At 36.2% G+C, this 21,834-nt stretch overlaps 1 protein-coding gene across 3 annotated transcripts in view; it reads left to right on the plus strand.

Annotated features, from left to right (window-relative positions):
• PCDH7 (protocadherin 7) overlaps positions 1-19,451 on the plus strand; it is a 268,645-nt gene extending 249,194 nt beyond the window's left edge. For all 3 annotated transcript variants that reach the window (XM_051789930.1, XM_051789931.1, XM_051789929.1), the window contains exon 3: positions 15,086-19,451. In XM_051789930.1, coding sequence (XP_051645890.1) covers positions 15,086-15,465 — 380 coding nt within the window. In that variant the 3' untranslated portion in view covers positions 15,466-19,451. The remainder of the gene's footprint in view (positions 1-15,085) is intronic.
• The last annotated feature ends 2,383 nt before the right edge of the window (positions 19,452-21,834 follow it).

Here is a 21,834-nt window from a genome sequence, read left to right on the forward strand (position 1 = left end):
GAGACTAAAACACTGCAAAGAGAACAATTTTCTACTGAGTATTTTTCTTTCAGGAAACCATATTCAGAATGGCCTGAAAGGAAAATGCCTGTACAAAGTATGCACCATATGGCCTAGCCATGATGTGTCATGGGGGCAATAGTGGGCAATAACTACCTAATTAAAAAAAAAAAAAAAAAAAAGTTTATTAAAAATTTGTCTGAAATCATAATTGCCAAAATACCAAATTACTCTATTCACTTTAACAATAGTTGTCTTTCAAGTCAGATAAAATCTGCAGATTTTGTATTCTTCTGTCTGATAAGCTTGTTTTAATCTTTAACTTTGTGTTCTGTCCAACTCCTATATTTGATCCCTTAACCACTGTATTTTCAGGTCTTCTTCAGCTTTTCAAAACAGTCCAACAGCCACTAGGTGATTATGACCACTGCAACTAATATTGGGTATATGCTTTGGCAACCAAGTTAAGCAAAAGTATTCTGGCTAATATTTAATATTGTGCTGCAAAACACAAAAAGATACAAAAAGCAATATTAAACATTCTTAGACCAAGAGAATTGACTCATTAAAAAAGTACTTCTACTGTAGTTACTTCTGACAAAGATTACTCCATTTTGACTTTGAGGCTAGGAAATATTTCACATATTTTAGAGGAATATCTCAAGACATCTGTAAAGGGGTATGCTCAACTCAACTAAATGGTTTCGGAAATGTGAGGAAAATGTTACAGAGTAGCTGGTCAACCAAAACCCCGGTATCTTCATCATAGGGATGAGAGAGAACTTCTGACTAATATGCTTAGATACCTCTGGTCAAGTCCAGTCTTGCCTTTAACTTTCATCAGGACACAGTTCTATTTGTAAAGTAAAAACTCTACCACCTATAACTGTTGAGTGAATGAAACACTGTAGGATATTTAGGGTCAAAGGCAGGGGTCAAAAACTATGATAAACAGGACTGGCTCCTGTAGATTCCACCTCTCACAAGAAGGATTGAGACTACTATTTCTGACAGTGTTCGATTTTGCAAGTAACACTTGATTATTTTTTTTCCCTCTGTTTCATTCAAACTTCTTCTATACTTTCCACTAGTATTAAAAAATTATCATTACGCTTTTCCATTCTACAGTGAGATAAATACTGATATTCTAACCTCTTTTTGTATAACATCCCTATGATTCATGTGTAGGATTACAGTCTATCGACTGTATGTGCACAAGGGGAATTAGCTCTCTGCTTAATACTTAATTACTAATGGACCATAACCCAGATGAATCTGTCATAAGTATGGAACAATTCCGAGCTGATGTTTGCAGTTAATTCACTAGCTGTAATCTGCAGACACAGCTGAAAAAAATCAATAAAAAAAATTAATTAAAAAAATCCCTTTGAGCAGGACATAAATCACACTGAGAGATTTATTATCTTTCTATATTTGTCTCTCCATTTTTTGAGGTGTGAAGACTTTTCCTCATAACTTACTATAAAAATGACATCAGCCGCAAAAAAAAAAAACAAAACACAAATGCCCAACACACCCTCTCCCCTGCATAATCTCCATGCGAAACCATCAGTACTTATAACAGAAGTTATAAGTGATTAGTTATAAGTGAACTTAGATGAATTAATTGTGTGAAGTATTGAAAAACACCTGATGGACAAGGCAGCCATTGGTCACAGCCAGCATGTCTTCATGAGAGGAAAGTCCTGCTTGTCAAACTTAATTTCCTTTAACAACAATGTTACCCACCTAGCTGATCTGTGGAAGTCACTTAATATAATCTTTCTGCATTTCAGTAAAACTTTCGATACTGTCAAGACCCTCTGGACAAAATATCCAGCACACAGCTGGACCATCATCATGTGGTGGGTGAGCAACTGGCTCACAAGTCAAGCACAGAGGGTAATAGTGAATGGAGTAACATCAGACTGCTGACCTGTCACTAGTGGGGTTCCACAGGGCTTCGTCTTAGGCCCAATGCTCTTCAATATCTTCATAAATGACTTGGATGTAAGACTCAGAGGTATGATAAGTATGTTTGCATACATGACAGGGAGGACCTGTCAACTCCCTTAAAGTCAGAGAGGCCCTGCAGAGAGCCCTTAGCAAATTAGAGGACAGCAATCACCAACTATATGAACTGCAACAAGAGGAAGTGCTGGATTCTGCACCTGGGATGGGGCAACCCCAGATGTTTGTACAAACTGGAGAATGAGATGCTGGAAAGCAGTGCCACAGAAAGGGACCAAGGGGTCCTCATTGACAGCAAGTTGAATATGAGTCAGCAGTGCCCTGGCAGCCAGGAGGGCCAATCATATCCTGGGGGGCATCAGGCAAAGCATCACCAGCTGGTCAAGGTGTCCCTTTCTGCTCTGCACTGGTGCAGTCTCACCTTGAATATTGTGTGCAGTTTTGGGCACCGCAGTATAAGAAAGATATTAAGCCATTAGAGAGTGTCCAGAGGAGGCTAGCAAAGATGGTGAAGGATCCGGAGGTCTAGATGGTGAAGAAGCCATTCAAGTTGCAGCTGAGGTCACTTGGCTTGCTCACCTTAGAGAAGAGGAGACTGAGAGGAAACCTCATTGCAGTCCACAGCTTCCTCACAAGGGAAAGCAGAGGGGCAGGAAATGATCTCTTCTCTCTGGTGATCAGTGACAGAACCCCAGGCAATGGCATGAAGGTGTGTCGGTGAAGTTTAGGTTGGATTTTAGGAAAAGGTTCTTCACCCAGAGAGTGCTTAGGCACTGGAACAGACCCCCCAGAGAAGTTGTCATGCCACCAAGCCTCTGAGCTCAAGAAATGTTTGGTCAACACTCTCAGGCACATGGTGTGATTCTTGGGGCTGTCCTGTGAAGGAACAGGAGTTGGAATTCTATAATTCCAAGGTAGATTTTACTTTGTCTTAGGAAAAGCTGAAGGTCCTAAAATAATAGTTCTAGACACTGGTATGACAGTGGTCCATGCCACTGACATAGAATAAGATTCTGTAACTACTTAATCAGTGAATCATTTCCTTTCCAAGTGAAAAATATTATCATTTACTGCAGAGTTGTCTGATTTTATACTTCTGTTATGCTTCATGATTAATGAGAATGAGCACTACATTTTATAAAATGTAACCCATTTCTTATGAAGTATACTTATACAGGAAAAATGTACATTAATACAATAATGTTTTTTATTTCTATTTTTAATATTCATTTCAGTCTTGTGTTATGTAGAACTTCTGTTAAAGGCATGAAAATGTATGCTTTGTACTTTTCAATTCACTACATCGAATTAAATTTGGTTCTGTATCCCAGATCTTGCTAATATTATTAAGTAAAATTACAAATTTATATAAGTATTTGTGAGAGAAACAAGTATGACATGAACATATAAGTGAATATTTTTTTTCCCATTTTGTGGGATAAGGTTCCCTTCAAGTGACATAAAACATTAAATGACTGCTATATTTCTTCTTACAACACAACTTTCTCTTGACAGCTACTAAAGAGACAAGTAGTCACAAGTTATTTGTTTCTGCTTCATGCTTAGATCTACATTATTTAGGTGATCATTTGCATGCAGAGCATGGAGAACTTTCTTCTTCCCCCCATTTGAAAATACCATAATATAAATTGCCAGAACTCGAGCACATTTTATACTTTTTGTTCAAATTTAACCTTTGAGAGTTTATGACTTGTAATAAAATAAACATTACATGAGTGACAGAGAAAACCTCTTGGAAACACAAATAATTCCCTTTTTATGAAAGCAATACGACTATTTAATATGTGTTATTTTATAATATTTCATTCTATATATGCAGGAATAAAATAAGATCCAGCGATGTGTTGCTGTGAAAAGTAGAACTATATGAAGCATTTCATTTTCAGGAATGCAGTGGTACTATCAACATAACCAGTTCAAGTTACTGTCTCATGTGGCAGAGTAATTCTGTAAGTAAAAGTAAGTCACTAAAAGATATTTCTTTACTGAATGAAAGAAATCAGTATTCTCCCTTAAAGCCAATTCTTAAACAGAATTCTTAAACAGAAGCATTCAACCAGAACTTTATTGACTTCTTGTCGATAATCACAAATGATTCAGTTTTTCTGTTTGTTTCTTGGTTTTTTTCCCTACCATTACAATTAAGTGACCATGTGTATACAGGAGGGGTTATCTTTTCAGTCACCATTTGAACCTAAACGTTAGTCATATATAATGCATTTTTATATCACTTCAACAAATATCTGTCTTACAAAAGATCTTGCAACTCTGTCAAGCCACTGACTTTTTCTATGTATTCAACTTTCATTATGTATTCTGGATATCCTTGGAGAGATTTGTGAGATATCCATGGGACATAATGATGGAATGACAGAATCACTGAATATGCTGAGTTGGAAGGGACTCACAGGGATCATCTAATCTAGCCCTTAGCCCTTCACAGGACCATCCCCAAGACTCACACCATGTGCCTGAGAGGATCATCCAAATGCTTCTTGAACTCTGTCAGGCTTGGTGCTGTGACCACTTCCCTGGGGAGCATGTTCCAGGCTGGTCACCACAGAGAAGAGATTAGTGGCTACCCCTCCTCTTTCCATTACGAGGGATTTGTGTACTGACACTGGACATCTTTTGGGATTGTGTTTTTAGTTTCTCAGTAAAAGCAATGCTGCAATCATTAATATCCCTTAGAATACGTTACTTGGAGTATCTCCAAAAATAAGTTGTCTTGTGAATGGGATGGGCATAGATTGGAACTCATGTTGTTTTTATCTTTTGTGGCAAGAGCACTAATCTTCCTACCTGGTGTCCATTTCTGAGTTGAAAATACATTATTAAATCCTTATCGTCAAGAAATAAAATAAAAAGGCGGCACAGCTGACATGATCTAATAATGGCTGCTAGCTACCCTATTCTCTTATAGCTTCTACAGTCCCATCACTTTGGTAGGAGTACCAAGAAAATTATGTTGAATTTTGAGCCTTGATTCAGATTTTCTTAAGTCATCTTTAGGAGAGCTGACATCCTAATTGCTCAATGAATTGTTTCAGCTCAGAGTTTGTTAAGCACTGACACATTTTACTGGAAAAATAAAGGTATGTAATTTGACACAGTGACAGATTAATACCTTAACATTAGATTGGCAGAACAATTAAACAGCTTAAATGTTTCCTACATCTTAATGTCTGTGCTACTTCAGGAAGCCATAGTAAGTCCTGCTTTTCTGAAGGATATGTTGCCATTTCAGTGATAGAAGTAAATCAGGCTATCAAAGGATTTAACAGGATTACAAGAAGTCTTGCAGCAATTACATTTAAATCTGGAAAATTAAAATCAAGGGAATTTAGGTTCAGCATGATGTATTTAGTATGGTACCACTGGTATCACATAAGCTGATACTTCTTAGTTCTCATTATATACATGCAATTGGTCTTGTGAACAAAAATGAAATAATACAGTCTGAATGATAGGAAAAATACAACTTAAACAAGAGAAAACTTTATGTTTCTAATGGACTTCTGTCCTAGTTAGAGCAGTCAGAACCAGTTCATCACTGTGTGGGCTGTGGTGGTAAACCAAACTGTCTATTCTACATCCTCTATGTCATTTCCCAGGAACTGATAACAATAGACCATTTTCAGCAGCTGCCCAGAGTGCACCTGGCCCCTCAGGCTATAGGCTTGGTTTTGGGAAGCCTGTGAGATAGAAGGATGTTCCTATCCTCACACCAATGACTCAGGTGTGATAACTCCCCTCCAGGGAGTCATTAGCACCTGCACACCCAGCCTGAGGGGTCATGTCTGCTAATGGGCCACCAAGGATTCCAAAAATATCTCACAACTCACAATCACCCATTGTGGAACTCCCTGCCCTGAGGGAGGTACTGGGCATTCCCACTCCAACCTGAGTGTATATAATCTTGGGGCCCACTTGTTGGGTCGAGAGAAGGACCAGAACCTTGATCAGACTGTGACCAGCACTCTGACCAAAAGGTTTTACCTCTCCTTTTACATTGGACTCAGGGGGACCATATGGGGCTCAGCACGGGGGCCAACAAACACCATTCTGTTTGTGTCCCAGGGTGCTGGGTTATACACCTGGTTTTTGTGAGTTAAAACCAATTGTTTGTCCATATAATTGTATTTATTGTATTATTTCTTTTAAATTGTAACTCTGATTTATAATCTCTTTTTGATTTGGGTTTATTTCTCCTGCTGGTTTACTTTTAAACCAGCACAGCTTCCCTTTGTTTTACAATGTAATCAGGGGTTAAAATTAATATTTGTCTTGAATTAAGTCTGTTGAATTTGATTTCACTTAAACATAACATTATATGCCACTTATATTATTGTTCCCCACTGATAACCAACAGATCAACATGATTTCAATCCAGAAGAGTACAACTAGGGTCTTTATTTTAATAAAAAAAAATAAAGAAAAAAATAAAAAGGAGAAAAAAAAGCAGCCATAGATCTGTTTTTAATATAAACAGTCTTTAAGTTAGTTGTGAAATACTGATGATTCCTTGAAGAACACAGATGCAATATTACTGAGCTGGTACAATCACTTATTTAGGTAAGAAATTTTTTTTTCAAGTTATTCCATAATTAGGGGAATAATTCTTAGTTGAAGAATATTTTACCTTAACTTGCCTGAAGGCATTTGTAATAGAAATAACTGGAATCTAAGCCAGGAATATTATTGCTTAGGTAATATTTTTTTTGCTACATGACTGAGTCATGTTAAATATCTATCTAGTCACGTGTAGTCTGTTTAATAAACAAAAAAACCCTCATCAAAATCTTATACAGTCATTCTCTTATTTGACTCTGTTCCTCCCTAAAGAAGAGGCGTATATTATTCAAGGGTAAACAAAACCAAAATGTCATATAAGAAGTAAAATAAACACTTGAAATTTTTCTTCTTACAACAGTTTCAGATTTAAAGGACTTCAGAGGCATGATATGTTTTGCACCACTACAGGTAGAAGTAATATTAAATCTTTGACTTTGTGACAACACTGTAGAATGGGATGAATAGTCTCAGGCAAGAAGATTTTATAAATATTAAGTTATCATGTTGGAACTTGAGAATGAGTTACATTCTTTACAGTCTTTATGTTTCTTTATTCCTCTGATTAACACCTGTCTTAAATGGTCCAACTATTTTTTGGTTAGTAGTTTTATTACTGTAAAATTTTAAGGAGGATTCTAAAGTGGATTTTTAGTTGAACTGAAGCCCACCTTCTAAGGTTGATTTATTACTGAATAAGTTAAGAATCTTAACCCAGAAACAGTTAATTGGATTGAAGCCAAAGTACATGAGTGCTAAGCAATCACATTAACAGAATTGCAGAGCTGAAGGGAAACTTTAGAGGTCATTTAGTGCATCCTCTGTTTCCCAAGGTATCATTAGCTACATTTATGTTATCCTTGGGGAACTTTTTTCTAGACATTCATAAAACTCATTCCAGACTCTGTACCGTCTATCACTACTACATTTATCCCCAAAGTTTTTTTCTGATTTCTGAACTGATTTGTTCTTGTTGCAATCAAGCCATTACTTTTGCTCCTTTCCACTATGGGCACACAAAACAGATTGCTTTCACTCTTTTTTTTTTTTCCTTTCCTTTTAGGTACATGAACAATGTTGCTTTTTCCCGTAGCTGCTTGCTCTTCTCACTAATTCACTTTCATTCATCTATCATGAACTTTTTATAAAAGTTAAAGAATCAGTTAACTGTTTCTATTTTCCTATAGTATTGCTTTATTTGTTTGTTTTATCTAGCAACTCATGTTTGTTTTGAAAATTTCAGTCTGGTGTCTTGAAATTGCTAAGTATTTTGACTTCTGACATGATACAGCAGTGAGTTTGGCTGGTTTTAGGGATTGTTTTAAGAGAGACTTTTATTTCACCAGTTTTCAAGTAGAGTATTAAAAAATCTCACTTTTATTCTGTATTCCTTTTTCTTTGCAGAAGAAAAGAATACTAAGTTTCAGAAATCATTATTTTATATTATTCTGTCATACCTTGTCTCACACTATTAATCATTCCATCAATGTACATATAAACCTTTATGTATTCTCAAGTACTTTCTTAAGCACTGAAAAGAATTTAAGAATTGGGCATGATATACATGAAACTATTCTAGTCCAAAAGCAATTAATATATTCATTACTTCAGTGCAGTTGGCATATCTCAAGTAGTGGATTTGTGTTTGACTTTATTCAGTAGGACTGTTTTAGAGATGGCATGCACTATCTCTGCAGTACACGATAATGCCACATTCAGAATGACAGCAGTCCAAGCCTTGGGGCACTAAATGCTTCTTGAGATATGTTCAATTGCTGTTTAACTGCATTTAGCCTAAGGTGCAGAGAAAGAAATTGCTGATGCCTTCAAACATGTTTAAGTATTTTAATAGTGTCTTGGCATGTCAGAATATACCTCAGCACGAACTGGGGTGCAGTTCCTGAATTTTTGCAACTAGGAGGCAGGAATTTCAACAACAATACTGCTCTGGCTGTGTTTTACTTTAGTGTAGCTTTCTTTTTCCCCTCTTAAACAGTGATTTTTGACAATATGTACCCTCCCAGCAGTTTTCTGGATTTTCATTTTCTGATCATGTAGTCAATACTTGTTGTGCTTTAAGAGCCTTACTGTGTCCCTGACCTCACAGCTTGTAAAACAGAAAACCTTTTAATGTAAAAGCTATGTAAATGGACTCCTGTTTAATCACATAGTCTTAATGGTGTTTCACTTGAATTTTGGATGGTCCTCTGAATATAGCATATTAGTGTAAAGGGTTCAGGCAAAGATGGGATGATAAGTGGCTCATCGAAATCACAGTCTCTTTCATTACTATATGACCACTCCTATTCCTTTTTCTTTTCTCACAGTAGTCTGGAACTGCTGCACATGCAGGTTTTACAGGTTCTAAATAAATGGAACCATACAGGGATATTATGGTATGGGTCTATAAATGGAAAAAGTATGTAGTCATTGATTTGTCATAAATATTATTTAGATCTCATCTGCCAATGACTCCTCAGATCCTGTGGACCGGCTTTATGGTTTACAGAAGTACTGTTCCACTGCTGTAGTACTATATGGCTACTGTGGTCTTGTACTCCTCCAAGAAAAGGGTCTACAGCTAGGAGTATTTTCTTGGAATGTTCAAGTTATTGTGTCTAGATAGGGTGTCAATATTGCTTTGGAAGGTTTTCTATCTCCAGGGATAAGTGGAACAGAATTTTTGCCAACTTATCTAAAGTGTATTATTACCACAGTATTTGTGTGTGGTTTACAAAAGATAAGAAAGTGAAAAGTTCCTTGTATTTTTCTCAAAAAAAGTACCAGGACCATGTCATGACTAGATGATAATACTGGGTTTCTATAAAATATATTGTGCAAGAATGGTTGCTGAAAAATGTACAAAGTGGAGCCAGAGTGAGTGTGCATTCTTGACTATATTTCTGCAATATGTGTGTACAGAAGAGCCCATAACTTGTAACATGTAGAATCATAAAATGGTTAGGGTTGAAAGGGACCTTAAAGATCATCTAGCTTCAACCCCCATGTGCACTTGTTCACTACTGAGTTTGTAATACTTTCTCTGTACTTGATGAAATATATTAAACTTCTTTGATAAGGAATCAGAGGAGAGAAAATAGTGGAAAACTGCTTGAGTGGAATATGTGAGCTGTTGGTTTCTTTGACATTAAACTGGATATAGACTATCATCTTTCCCCTCTCCACACTACAGTGGTAGGTGCCTTCCTTTTTTGATGATAAGCAATCCTACTAGCCCTAAAGCAACAGTCAGCTAAAATTACAGAAACATGAGCATAATCTCCATTCATTTGCATACTTTTGTACAAAGTTTTATGGAAAATATAAAACAAATCAATGTCTCGGAAATTAGCCATAAATGTTTAAAGATTTCTTGGATGAATCGTTTCTACTGTTTCAAAAAATATGAACTTTTATCAGCTAACTTTTTAAAATTTGTGTGGAAGCTTATATCAGGTACAGTGAAAAAGTAGATTGTGAGACCCCGTAAATTAGTGTACTCCAGTATTTTCATAGCAGAAGTCTGAGCAGTGGTAGGTTAAATCTGCTTTAAAATACTTGTTTTTGAAGTCTCCATTTACATGTTTACCTAAAAACTTTTTAAAATATCTGCATTTTAGGGAGGGGGTTTACAATGGCTTTGTAAATAGTCAAGCAATACCTGCTTCTGATCTAGAGACACTACAAGAAGATATGTTTGAAAATAACTAAGATGACATCTTTCATTGTATCTCTGATGATTTTTTGTGCAGATAAAGTCTTGAATTTGACTAGTCTATGTATAAACTGTTAGAACCTAATCCCACATCTACAAATTTCTGTATAACAAGAAATATCATACATCTTTCTCACTAATTAGCATTGTGATGAATTTTTTTTGTTAATAAGTGGCATTTTAAGAATTTATTTGATTTGTTTTCCAGATATGTAACTGTAGTAGAAATCTGTTTTACTATTCCTTGATGATTTGCCAGTTGTGCTGACAAATTCTTTCCTGTGTTGTATTCCATTAGGCTTATCAGCTAGCAGTGGGATCACTACTAAAGTGTTTAGCTTTTAAGCTGAGAAACACTTAGAGATAGTTATGCTTGAATGTAAATTATTCTAGAGCACAAGGGTATTTTTTTTTTTTATTTTCAAATTCAGGGATTGTTAAAAACTTCATGGGCTAGATCATTTAAAATGAGGAACATAAAGTCACTACTTTGCAAAAGAGGGTTGATCTGTTCAGTGAATTAGCAAAAATATAGTTAATCACTAAAGGGGTGTGGCAGTTTATCCAAAATTGAGGTTAAATCTCTGTTATCTACTGGAGTGTATAATATCATCATGGCTGAGCTTCGTGAACGAAGATTTAGGAAGGCTCTACCCATGTTTCTTACAAGCACGCTGGTGGCTAATGAGGCCAATATGAGATAGACATATCTGATTGCAAAAGGCACAGCAGAAAGACTCTTTAGATGGTGTATTCTGCAAGACACGGTTCTTTCTGCATTGCCTTTTCTCCTCGAGAGTGATCCTGTGTGCATTCTCAAAGGAAACAGCAGCGTTATAGATGGTGTGTCTCCAGACCTCCCAATTGGAGGCCAGAGTAGACCAGTTATGGTGATCAATATGGTCAAGGCTGAGATGTTGTTTCAGGGAGTCCTATCAACCTGAATGTATAAAAGCACACAATTTTTCCTTAACTGGCTAGTTTGGGTACAGGTAATAGTTTAGTCCTGACATCACTGGATGTTTTACCCATCTTCTGATATAATGCACACACAAAATATTCCCTCCTTCCCCTTCCCTGCCACCCCAAATGCTGAAGTTATGTCCATCTTTTAAGAGAAGAGCAATTCAAATGCAACATGTTTAACACTGTGTTAGATTAATCAGTGCTTAGATGCTCTACTGATTCAAGCTCTTAGAACAGATGCAGGAAAGCAATGGAGTAGAAGGCTACATTAACTGTAAGGGCCAAACATTATTTGAAGGGTGTTTTAGAGAAAAATATATGACACCAGATCTGACAGCCTGTGGGAGGTAAAGCTGCTGCCACTGCTCCATGTCCCTGGGTCCAACCAGTAGCAAAGCTGAAGATGTATTCCCAGTAGACGCATACACAGAGCACACACATACACCAAACATGTACACAGTTGTCCATACAGATCACAGACACTCAGAGAACTCACACGAACACAGACAGTACCACTGTCCTCATTCTGTCCTCTTCTCTGGCTGCACAGGATGGAAGTCCTTTAGTGAGAGTGGACAAGCCCATGTGTATACACTCATATGCAGCCCATAACCCAGGAAAGAGTTAGAAAGGAATTTAGTTGGAAGACAGGATAGGTGGTGCTCATCAGGCACAGAACATGACCGGAAATCTTATTAGCCAGTAAACTATTTACGTGACTGGCCCTTTTATCCACTCATGTCTCTATTTTCCCACTCTTGTTCCTTCACAAATGTCCTAAAACCCTCACTTGTCTTCCCTTTGGATTCTCCCTTAAACATCCTGTGCTATCCCAAACTCTTTTCCCCCTATGTCCTATAACATGTTCTACGTACCTAGAGAGCAATCCACATTAGACAGAAAGATGATTGTTCATCCCGAGTCCTTATTTTGAGTTCCTATCTGCCACTATACACCCCTGTGTTCCTCTGGCCTGAGCAGATGGACCTTTGAGGGGCTGATGGTCCTATGATGGACCTGGGGGTAGCCTCTCAGGGTGTTATTTTGGCTTGTATTATCCCTTCTGTGTCTCTCTGGTCTCTTCTTGGGTGTGAGAATGAAGTTTATCACATAACGCAACAAGGTGACTCAGCCACACACTGACTTGGAGGTTATTGCTTCATAGAACAGCACTATAAGGCTGAATTGTACAGTAAGTCATCATGCTTTACAATAAGGAATTTGTATTAAGCATTTGTTCAGAAGTGAGTAGGGGAAGCACTACAATGAAAAATGGTACATTTTGAAGTGCATGATTCAAGGACCACTATCAAAGAAAGTATTTTTATGAACGCATGTAGTGCTGGCTCAAGATTTGTTTAAGCTAAAAAGAAACCATCAGATGTAATGAGATATTAATTCTTTCAATCTGAAAAAAACCACCAAAACCCAAACCCAAACCCAAACAACAACAAAAGAAACCCTTTTCAATAAACGCATGCTCCTATGTCTTAAATAAAGGTCAGACATATTGTCTAGATAAGCATTTGATAATATTCTGCAGAGTAATAATTGAAATACTTGTAGCAAGCATAATGTTTAGTGGCCATTGTTTGGAAATAAGGTGCTGTTTGAAGAGTTTATGGGAACTTAAAGGGATTGGCCCTGTTGTAAAAATATGCAAAATCCTGTTTAAAAATCAAAGCACATTAGGGGCAGCTGAACAATTAATTATGCTTCTTACCTTTAGGGAGTGCCAGAATAATACTGATTTAGCTGATAATTAGAGGATTTTCTTGATACCGTCACCCTCTTCTGTGTATGTCTCCAGAACACAGTCATCTGAAAACTGATATGCTGATAATTGTCCATAGTCTTTGCATTCTTCATCAGAAAAAAAAAAAAAAAAAGTGGGTGAGTCTAAGTGCAAAAACCTTAAAAAGTACAATTGGGGGAAAAAAATTGTAAAAAATTAAAAATCACTCAGTTCCCTCCTCCCAGCCTTACACATCTCAGCTAAAGTGTTACTCAGTTATCTAGACACCAGTGGTGTTTCTTCATTAAAATCAGTGACATATTGACATATGAAATATTATACTGTATTCAGAATACAAACAGTAGATTCTATAAAATGTTGACATCTGTCAATAGCAAATAATATGCATATTCTTTACAATACTGCAAAAAATTACTAATTAAATTAATGTTTAAATGCATGAAAAAATTGGGACAGGATGAACATAAATCTGATTTAAAAGAGCTTTTGCAATTCTATCAGGATTAAATCCACAGATGTTGAAATGAAGTATGTTTTCTCTACAAGCACCTGTTGTAAATATTTTACATTAAAATATTTTATTCTGGAAGAAGCAAAGGATTTTTGGCTGGAGGGTTTTTTTTGTTTGGTTGGTTGGTTTTATATTTTTTTTTAACTTCATCAGTGGTCTATTTTGTCAATTTATAAAAAATTCACAGTTTGAATTGTCACTGTTTGAGAAGGTCATCTGGCAGCCAAAATCAAAGAAAAATAGGCAAAATAGAAGTAAGGAAAATGAAGACTGAATAGGCCTTTGAAAGACATTTGATAAGGCATGTGTTATTACTGGAAAAAATTATTGTTCAGATGAATCTGGGTGGGAAGGCAGAAAGATGTCACAGTCCATATGAAGTAACTGACTGTGTTTCCATGTGGAAGTTCTTTGCTCTCTTTTAAGATAATCAATTTTTTATAAAACAAACCTAAATGTTTCATCAAGTATATCATATCATATGAAAGTCATATCAAACACACTGAAGAAGATTTATTGATTTATGTTCTTTGTCAACTTTGTTTGAAGATCATGTTGTTACTTTTTAAGCAGCTTCAGTTATTCCTTGCAGACCATAAAGTACAGTACAACTGAATAAAAGCAAGGTTTCAGAATCCTTAAAATAGTTAAGGTAGCTTTTAAATTCAGTTGTAATGCAAGTATCGAAATACAAATATTAAAAACCTCCTATGTTTCCAAAAGGTAGGAGTCAATCCTGCAGGCCGCTGAACTTCGCTGGTTTTCAGTGACAGCTCTTACAAGCACAGTAGCCAGAAAACTTAGACATGGTGACCTGGAAGAGGACACCTTCTAACATAGCAAGTAACATAAAAAATTTTAGTGTTTCTCTTTAGGCAGCACTCAGATTCTGCCTGTCCCCCAACATACATATCCACATACACACACCACAGAACAGCTTTATCTGTACATTTTTTATTAAGATCATAAGCCGTAGCAGAGGTTTTGTATGCTCCCGCAATTACTGATTGTACAACTCATATAATATTGTGGACTAACAACAAATGTCCAATCCTCATAAATACAAGCAGAGGTTTACATTATGTGCAAATTGAGTTCTGTTGTCACTAAGAGGTCTGCTCACTTGCACTGCATTAAGTATGCTCATAAGTATTTGCAGGATTCAGGGTCTTAGGATCCTTTCACATAAATTCAAAGCATTCTCTACAAGAAATTCAAAGAAAGGTATTTTTAATAATTTCAAGAAAACTGGCAGTGTGGAAACAAATCCTCACTTGACTCTTTCAAACATCAAAATTCATTCAATACCTAATACCGAATGCTTCTGGAGCAGATTTAGAAGCACAGGAAATGGATTGATAGTCTTTTTTTCAATTATTGATGTAGAGGATAACTGTACAGATCTGCTTCTTGCCTGTGGGCACATGCAATGTGAAAAAATTATTACTGAGGAACTTACTACAGCATTCCTGCAAAGACCTTTAAAAATACCTTTTGTGAATTTAAGGATTCTCAGTTTCAATTGAAATAATTGTAATATTAATTTGTAAAGACAACTCTCTTTTATTTTCAGATTCACGGCCTCTACCAGATGTAGCTCTGACAGGGAAGTGTACCCGAGAGTGTGATGAGTACGGCCACTCGGACTCCTGCTGGATGCCGGTCCGCACTTCTCCGGAGAGAAAGCAGAAGAGCCAGCCAAAACTCTCTACTTTCATGCCTGTTGATGAACGGGGCAGTCAGGAAAAGCTGGCCAATGGGGAAGCCTCCCTCATGGGTGATCGCAACAGAAACCTCCTTAACAAAAAGTTGACCTCATCCTATGAGACCTTCAGCGCGGCTAGTTTCAGCAAAAATGAAGAAGGCAATCCAGAGGATATCCCCCTTACACAGACAGGGGAATACAAGCCATCTCCTGTCAATACTCTAACTAGAAGAGAAGTTTACCTGTAGGCTAAAAAGCAGCAACAAAGTTCTTTCATATTATAAGAAAGAAATGGGGAAAAAGTCTTAAAATCGCAACAATTTTAAGAAAAAAAATAAACAAAAAAGAGGGGGCCACCAAAGAGACAAAAGATCTGCCTGCCACTTCTGCCTCCATAGCAGGCATGTAATTATACTGTCTGCCTGACTATACTGTACAATGTAGAAAACGTTGTTACTTGCATGTCTAATTCCCCCTTCTGCTGATTTTTATTTTTCCTAAATCTATGGTTGCAAATTCCTCCCATAGTAGCGAGCTTGATTAAAAAGAACACAACACACTGTTGTTTCCCCTCTGCAGAAGCATGAGTTAAGCCACTCATTTTGTTTGTTTGTCATCTGGCTTGTTGAGGATAACATGTCAGGGAAAATGTACTCAAAACATATCATCTGAATATTGCTGATCCCCACCAGGGACAATCCTTCAGAAACCATACAGATATAGAGATAAATATAAAGGAATAATCATTAATAGGCACTTTGTGAAGACCACAGCTTTAATATTCTCACCTCTCATCTGAGGCTGGAAGCAACAGAAATATGTTCAGCCTGAGACTGCAGTCAAAAACATGGCATTCTTTCCTGTGATTCATGGACTCTGGTTCTGTTTTATCCATCAAACAAATGTGTCTTGCTGTGTCTCTTTCTCTCCTTCTCTCTCATTCTCTGTAACGATTACTTCAATGTAAACACAATTACTAACACATGTACCATAGGATAGTAATGATAAACTGTTGAAATCATTATTTTGGGCAAGACTAACATCTAGGTGGGAAGACTGTAATAACAAAAAGGCCAAAGATCACACAATGGATCAGGGGAACTGCTAAGTATTGGGGCTTGGCTTAGAAAATTAATGTATTCACAAATAAACACATGTACTCATAACACACCTTCTGTTACATTTTGCACAGCAGCACAGTTCACAAGCCCAGATGACAATTTTTTTTTTCCAATGTGGTTCAGTTGAATGCCCAAAGGAATAGGTGTGTGGTTTTTTTTGTAATGATGTGATATGTTGCAGCGGAAGCTGCATATGATATGCTGCATATGCCAGGGAGTTTTTAAGATCAAAATTAAAAAATAATAGTAGTAATAGAAGGCTGTGTTAATAAGAATGCTTGATGGGAGGGAAAAGGTGGACAATGGGATGGTGCACTAACAAGAGGATGTTACATGTTGAATACAAAAGCTTCTTTTCAGATTGCGAGGAGTGGTTGCTAAGTCTTTGGTCATCAGTGTTGCAGATTACCAATTACTTCAAATATGACAAAGATATATGAAAGCTTTCTTGAAACCAAGTGCATTAAAACCAAGAGAAGTGCAATACTAAATGATGTCAAGACTCAGAACATTTAGCATAAGGAGAAATTGGTCTGATAAACAGTGGTATGGTACTCACCTAGCAGGTCAAGATGAGTCAAAAGGAGTCCAAGCTACTGTGATATGCAAAAGCTGTAACAATTCTCATGATGAGTGATTCTTGAAAGGAAGAGGAAATGAAACAGGTTTTTGTGCAATAAAAGCAACAAAACATGCAGAACGATGAACAATTTGTACTTGTACAATTGTACTTGTACTTTGTACTTGATGCTGTAGAAATAATGGCAGACTGAGCTCAGACATTCAGATGAAAGCGACAATCGAACAACACAGCAAGGACAGCTCAAGGAGGGGGAAAGCATTCAGATCCCTGGCTGTTTAACCTGGCGTGAAGGCATGGCTAGATGGCTCTCTAGTATACTGTAGTCACAATGTAGCTTTGGGTAGTTTCTTGCTTTGAAGAATTGCATAGAAATAACCTTAAACAGCCTAAGATAGAGGTTGGTAAATCAAAACAACTCATCACACTTATCTTTTGAATTCACTTCTCCATATAGTGGGATGTGCCATTATTGGCCTTTTCATTCTCCTCTCTTGAGTTTACTTTCTTCAAGTAACATTAGTTTGTGTATAACAGTTATGATGAATGGGCACATTTTAGAAAGAAAATATTAAAATCAAAGATTAATAATGACTGAACATTTTTATGTTTAATTATTTAAGTAATATGGAGAGATGCAAGCTAGTACTTTGTTATGAGACTGCGTATAGCAGTTACTGCTTTGTATAATCTGTAAGTACCTGTTTAAAAATGCTTCTAAAATGCTTATGTAATGTATACACATTTTTCTTGCACGTTTCAACAGAATACACAATTGCATAACACAAATGTTCAACAAAATTTCCTTTAATAAAATTTTATTTAATATTACACACAAGAAAATAAATTAGGTAGCTGGGTTCCATATATTCTTAGACACTTTTTCTACAAGGCTAATAATACAGGTCATAGTAGACCTTCAGATTAAATGGATCAGCAGTCACTCACCAACTTTTGCACCACATAAGACAGTCATGAAATAATTTACTTGTGTGCATCTCCTTAGATCTAAAATGCGTGTGAAAGAATTTTTAAAAAATTCTGTCTACTGTAAGTATTCACAGTAATTCTAGTGGAACTAGCCACTATTAATATGCTGATTACTCTTCTGACCTGGCATGACATACAAATATATTTTGTGTTTGTATATTTCCTCTTTATTTGAAATAGGTTAAATCTGGTGCCACTCCATAAATAGAGTGCTTTTGTATAAAAATAAACAAATAAAGCTATAAAAAATAATTAGGGTGAATGCAAAATATGCAACTGTGCCTTTTATACCTATTAATATGGTAAAGTGGTAGTTGGGTTTGGACACTGAGGGATAAGGGGCTATTCCCAACTTTTTTGAACCTGTATATTTACCTGTGTTTATTTTCTGAGAAATTATAAATAATATATTTAAAAAAAAGCCTTTTGCCAAACTCAGTTAATGGACCAGTCTTAAGCATTATTAACACAAGCCTGTGGTTTAAGTAGGTCTTGAGGATTTTTTTATTACTATTTGTGTGGGATTTGGGGTGGTTTTAATTTGTTTTTAATTCTGCTGCCTGAAAAACTACGATCAGTCTATATGATAGTTATTTAGCAGGGTGTCACCAATTCATGTTGCCAGGAAAATTGACAAATTTTTTTAATTGCTTTTAGCCATCATCACATTTTGGTTGTACAGTATAGAAATCATCTTTTTTATTTCCTGCCATGGGAAACTCAGATGAGCTTTGCATGTATTTTACATTAGGGCACCTTTATAGATTGATGCGTTAATATATAACTTTATACGTATTAGAAAATTCAATAGCTTTTGGTCTAAAATCTAATGCTCATTCTGGATCTCAGACCCACTATGTTTATCCAATATGGTTTCTGACTGGCCTACTGCCTGAGTTTCAGGAAAAAAAAGTTAAACATTATTTTTATGTGGGGGAAGAACTTAAATGGGATTGAAACGATTGCTGAAAGGCTACCCTAGGAAGTTGTCAAGCAGGAAAATAAGGAATATGGATAAAGACCTTGCCATAAATCCAGCCATCACCAAACACTTGTAAGGAAGTTGAACAATTAAATATTTTTCCTTTTGCTTCGTTGATGATAAATATACAGTGTTTTCATCAGGAACAAAGCAGATGAAATAGCAATAGAAATTAAAGTCCATCAATTAAGTTGTATTACTGACTGAATGAGCATAAACACTAGGAAGAAGACAACATTCACCAGCTACCTGGGGTATGCTTTCAGACAACTTTTTCCTAAATTTTAAAGCACTTGCATTCAGTGTGGTACGATCTGTTTGTAATATTAATCATTGACTATTGTTCTGCAACTTGGATGTTGATAGTGAAGCAGAGAACAATTTATCATTGTTTATTATGAGTCACTATGCACGCAACTATGCTAAACATGGCAAAATGTATTAAACGCTAGTCCACCTCTATTTATGAAATATTTACATAATTTAATTTGCTTTTGTACAGTTTTATGTAAATAAATTGCTTGTCATTTTTGTCTCTGCAAATTAAAATATAACATGTTCAAATGGTTGCCTGTTTGCCAGCTTACTTTCTCTGACAGTCTATTCCACTTTTACTGGATTAAGTCACATGCTAGTTTCAATATCTAACCTGCATTTTGAATGTCAAAGATGATACTGCCTTAGTAACTGGCCACATATTCAGCTGCAGATGTAGCTGAGGTTTTACCTCTCTACAAAGTGAAATTCAACAGAGGCTATTATCACTCAAAACAGCATGCATCTATTTTCATAGCAGAAATACAGTACTTGTAACGATAGCAGTTGTTTCTGATTACTATTCAAAAGGACTTTCTCTTAAAATGTGTTTAAAACTTTCATATTAAGGGGAACAACAAGTCCTAAGTAAAAGCTCAGGGATTTCCATTATGGAACAGCAATTTTCTTATTATCAGCAAAGGTGGTTATTTTTCCAAGAAGTTTAGAATTAGTGACAGATCCTAAAATGTCAGTGAAGCACCTATACTGAGGAGAACAACACAATTAATGCAATATTTCAAAGCAAAATGTGAAACAAAATTTTCCAGTTATTTCTAGCTGTGAATCAAATTATCCATCTCAGCAGATCCATAACTGCAGATCAAGAACAAATCCTCCCCAAGAAGGAAGATCTAGGAAGGAGAAAGAGTTTGTTCCTTAGATGTCTGGAGGAGTTTTTTTTTTCTTTGTTTATTTTTGCTTGTTTTAACAGAGCAGGCCTCAAACCAGCCATCAAGTTGGAATTTGCATCAATTGTAATATGTGAAAAATGTGTTTATGGAGAGAGGGATCCAAAGTTGAAACTACCCTGCCTTCGTTTTATACAAAATACAGTATTGCTAAAGAGACCTTGCAAATGATTGCATACAATTTCCCAGTGAACATCACAGAAAGTGCCATTTCTATCTTTTTACCTTAGTTGCACATTAGGCTTTGATTTTTGTGAATGCAAGCTGGTCAGAACTTCTTTTTTTATATAAACTTTACACTGCAAATTTCTGACTGTGCTTTCAGTTAACATTTCCTAGTCTTCTCTAAAGAATGTGTCAAGGAAGATCCTTCCATAAGCAGAGGTCTGAATCTACATGCCTGTGGAGAGAATTCAGTTCGCTGGATTCTGACTCTGGATCTCCCACATTGCACTTGAATGAGCTACCCCTCCATCTCTTTCAGCAGTAGCAGTATTTTAATGAGTAACTTCAATCAAGCTTTCAAGTTTATTTTATACTAGTTGTAGTGTGCAAGCCATGACCTTATGTTTGTTTATTTTGACTTTTATCTGCATTTTTCTTGTTTACCCACTGCATCCAGGAAGGTGATTACAGGAAGATAAAATAAATTTCCTGAACTACAGAGAGTGGTAAAAGAGGGTAATATAAACTGGCAAAAGCTAACAATTTATGTTCCCCTTTAACCCTGGCTTCATTTCTCCCTCCTGAGCTACAGTAAAATGTAAATCTTATGCAGAGACTGAAATTAATAAATGTGACCTAGGCAGAAATAATTTCATGACTTTATTGAGCCTAAGGGGAGTGTATAGAGGATGCTTAATAGTTCATAAATGTGCAAATCATCTAGCCTATGCAAAAGAAGAAAGCAACACCAGAGTTAGACAAGAATATTTAGTGTATTGCTCAGCAAAATGGTAGGATTCTAGTCAGGCAGTTCATAGAGCTCTTTCCTCTAAAGCAAGTACAGCTGGTTTAGATAAACTTACCAAGAAACCAGGGGGGAAAAAGATGTGAAATACCTATTCTCTAATGTTATAGAATAGCCTCTGGGGAAGAAAAGGGAGCATAGAACTGCAAATAGGTATAATACAATTGGTACAGAATTGATAGATATAAATCCCTTTAGGACTTTCAAATCGATTTAAGGATCTGAAAATAGGGAGCTATTAATACATAATTTGTATGGCACTGTAATTTCTGAGGAAGGATTCTTGCATGTGATTCTATTTAAAGTGGTGTTTTTGAAGACTTAGTTAACAGTTAAAAAATATTTGCATCTTAGCATTCCTGTTTTGTAAGCTTACTAAAGCAAATTTCATCAGGCTTCTACAGCATTCACTGTAGGAGAAGGAAGGTTTGCAAAGACCGAAATAGTCAGATATAGTTTTCATACTTCTATTTGCAACCAACTTTTTCATGTTTACACTATAATAATGAATTTTAAAAACCTACCTTTCAACTGTGTTTTCCAGAAAAATACAGAGGGAACAAAGTAGCAAAAGTAATATAAAAATAGGTTTATACCATGTTTACTCCTCCTTTGGTAAATTTACACTCCCCAAACTGCAGTGTCATGGAGGGAGCAACTTAAATAAGAATGAATCACTTAAGATTTTTCCAATCCTGTGGGGAATCAGAGAAGGAAGGAAAGACCAGCGCAAGAGCAAAAAAATTGC

Source organism: Manacus candei, unplaced genomic scaffold (assembly GCF_025592945.1).
Source record: "Manacus candei isolate 608988 ecotype Guabito, Panama unplaced genomic scaffold, ASM2559294v1 h1tg000028l, whole genome shotgun sequence".
Taxonomy (NCBI): domain Eukaryota; kingdom Metazoa; phylum Chordata; class Aves; order Passeriformes; family Pipridae; genus Manacus; species Manacus candei.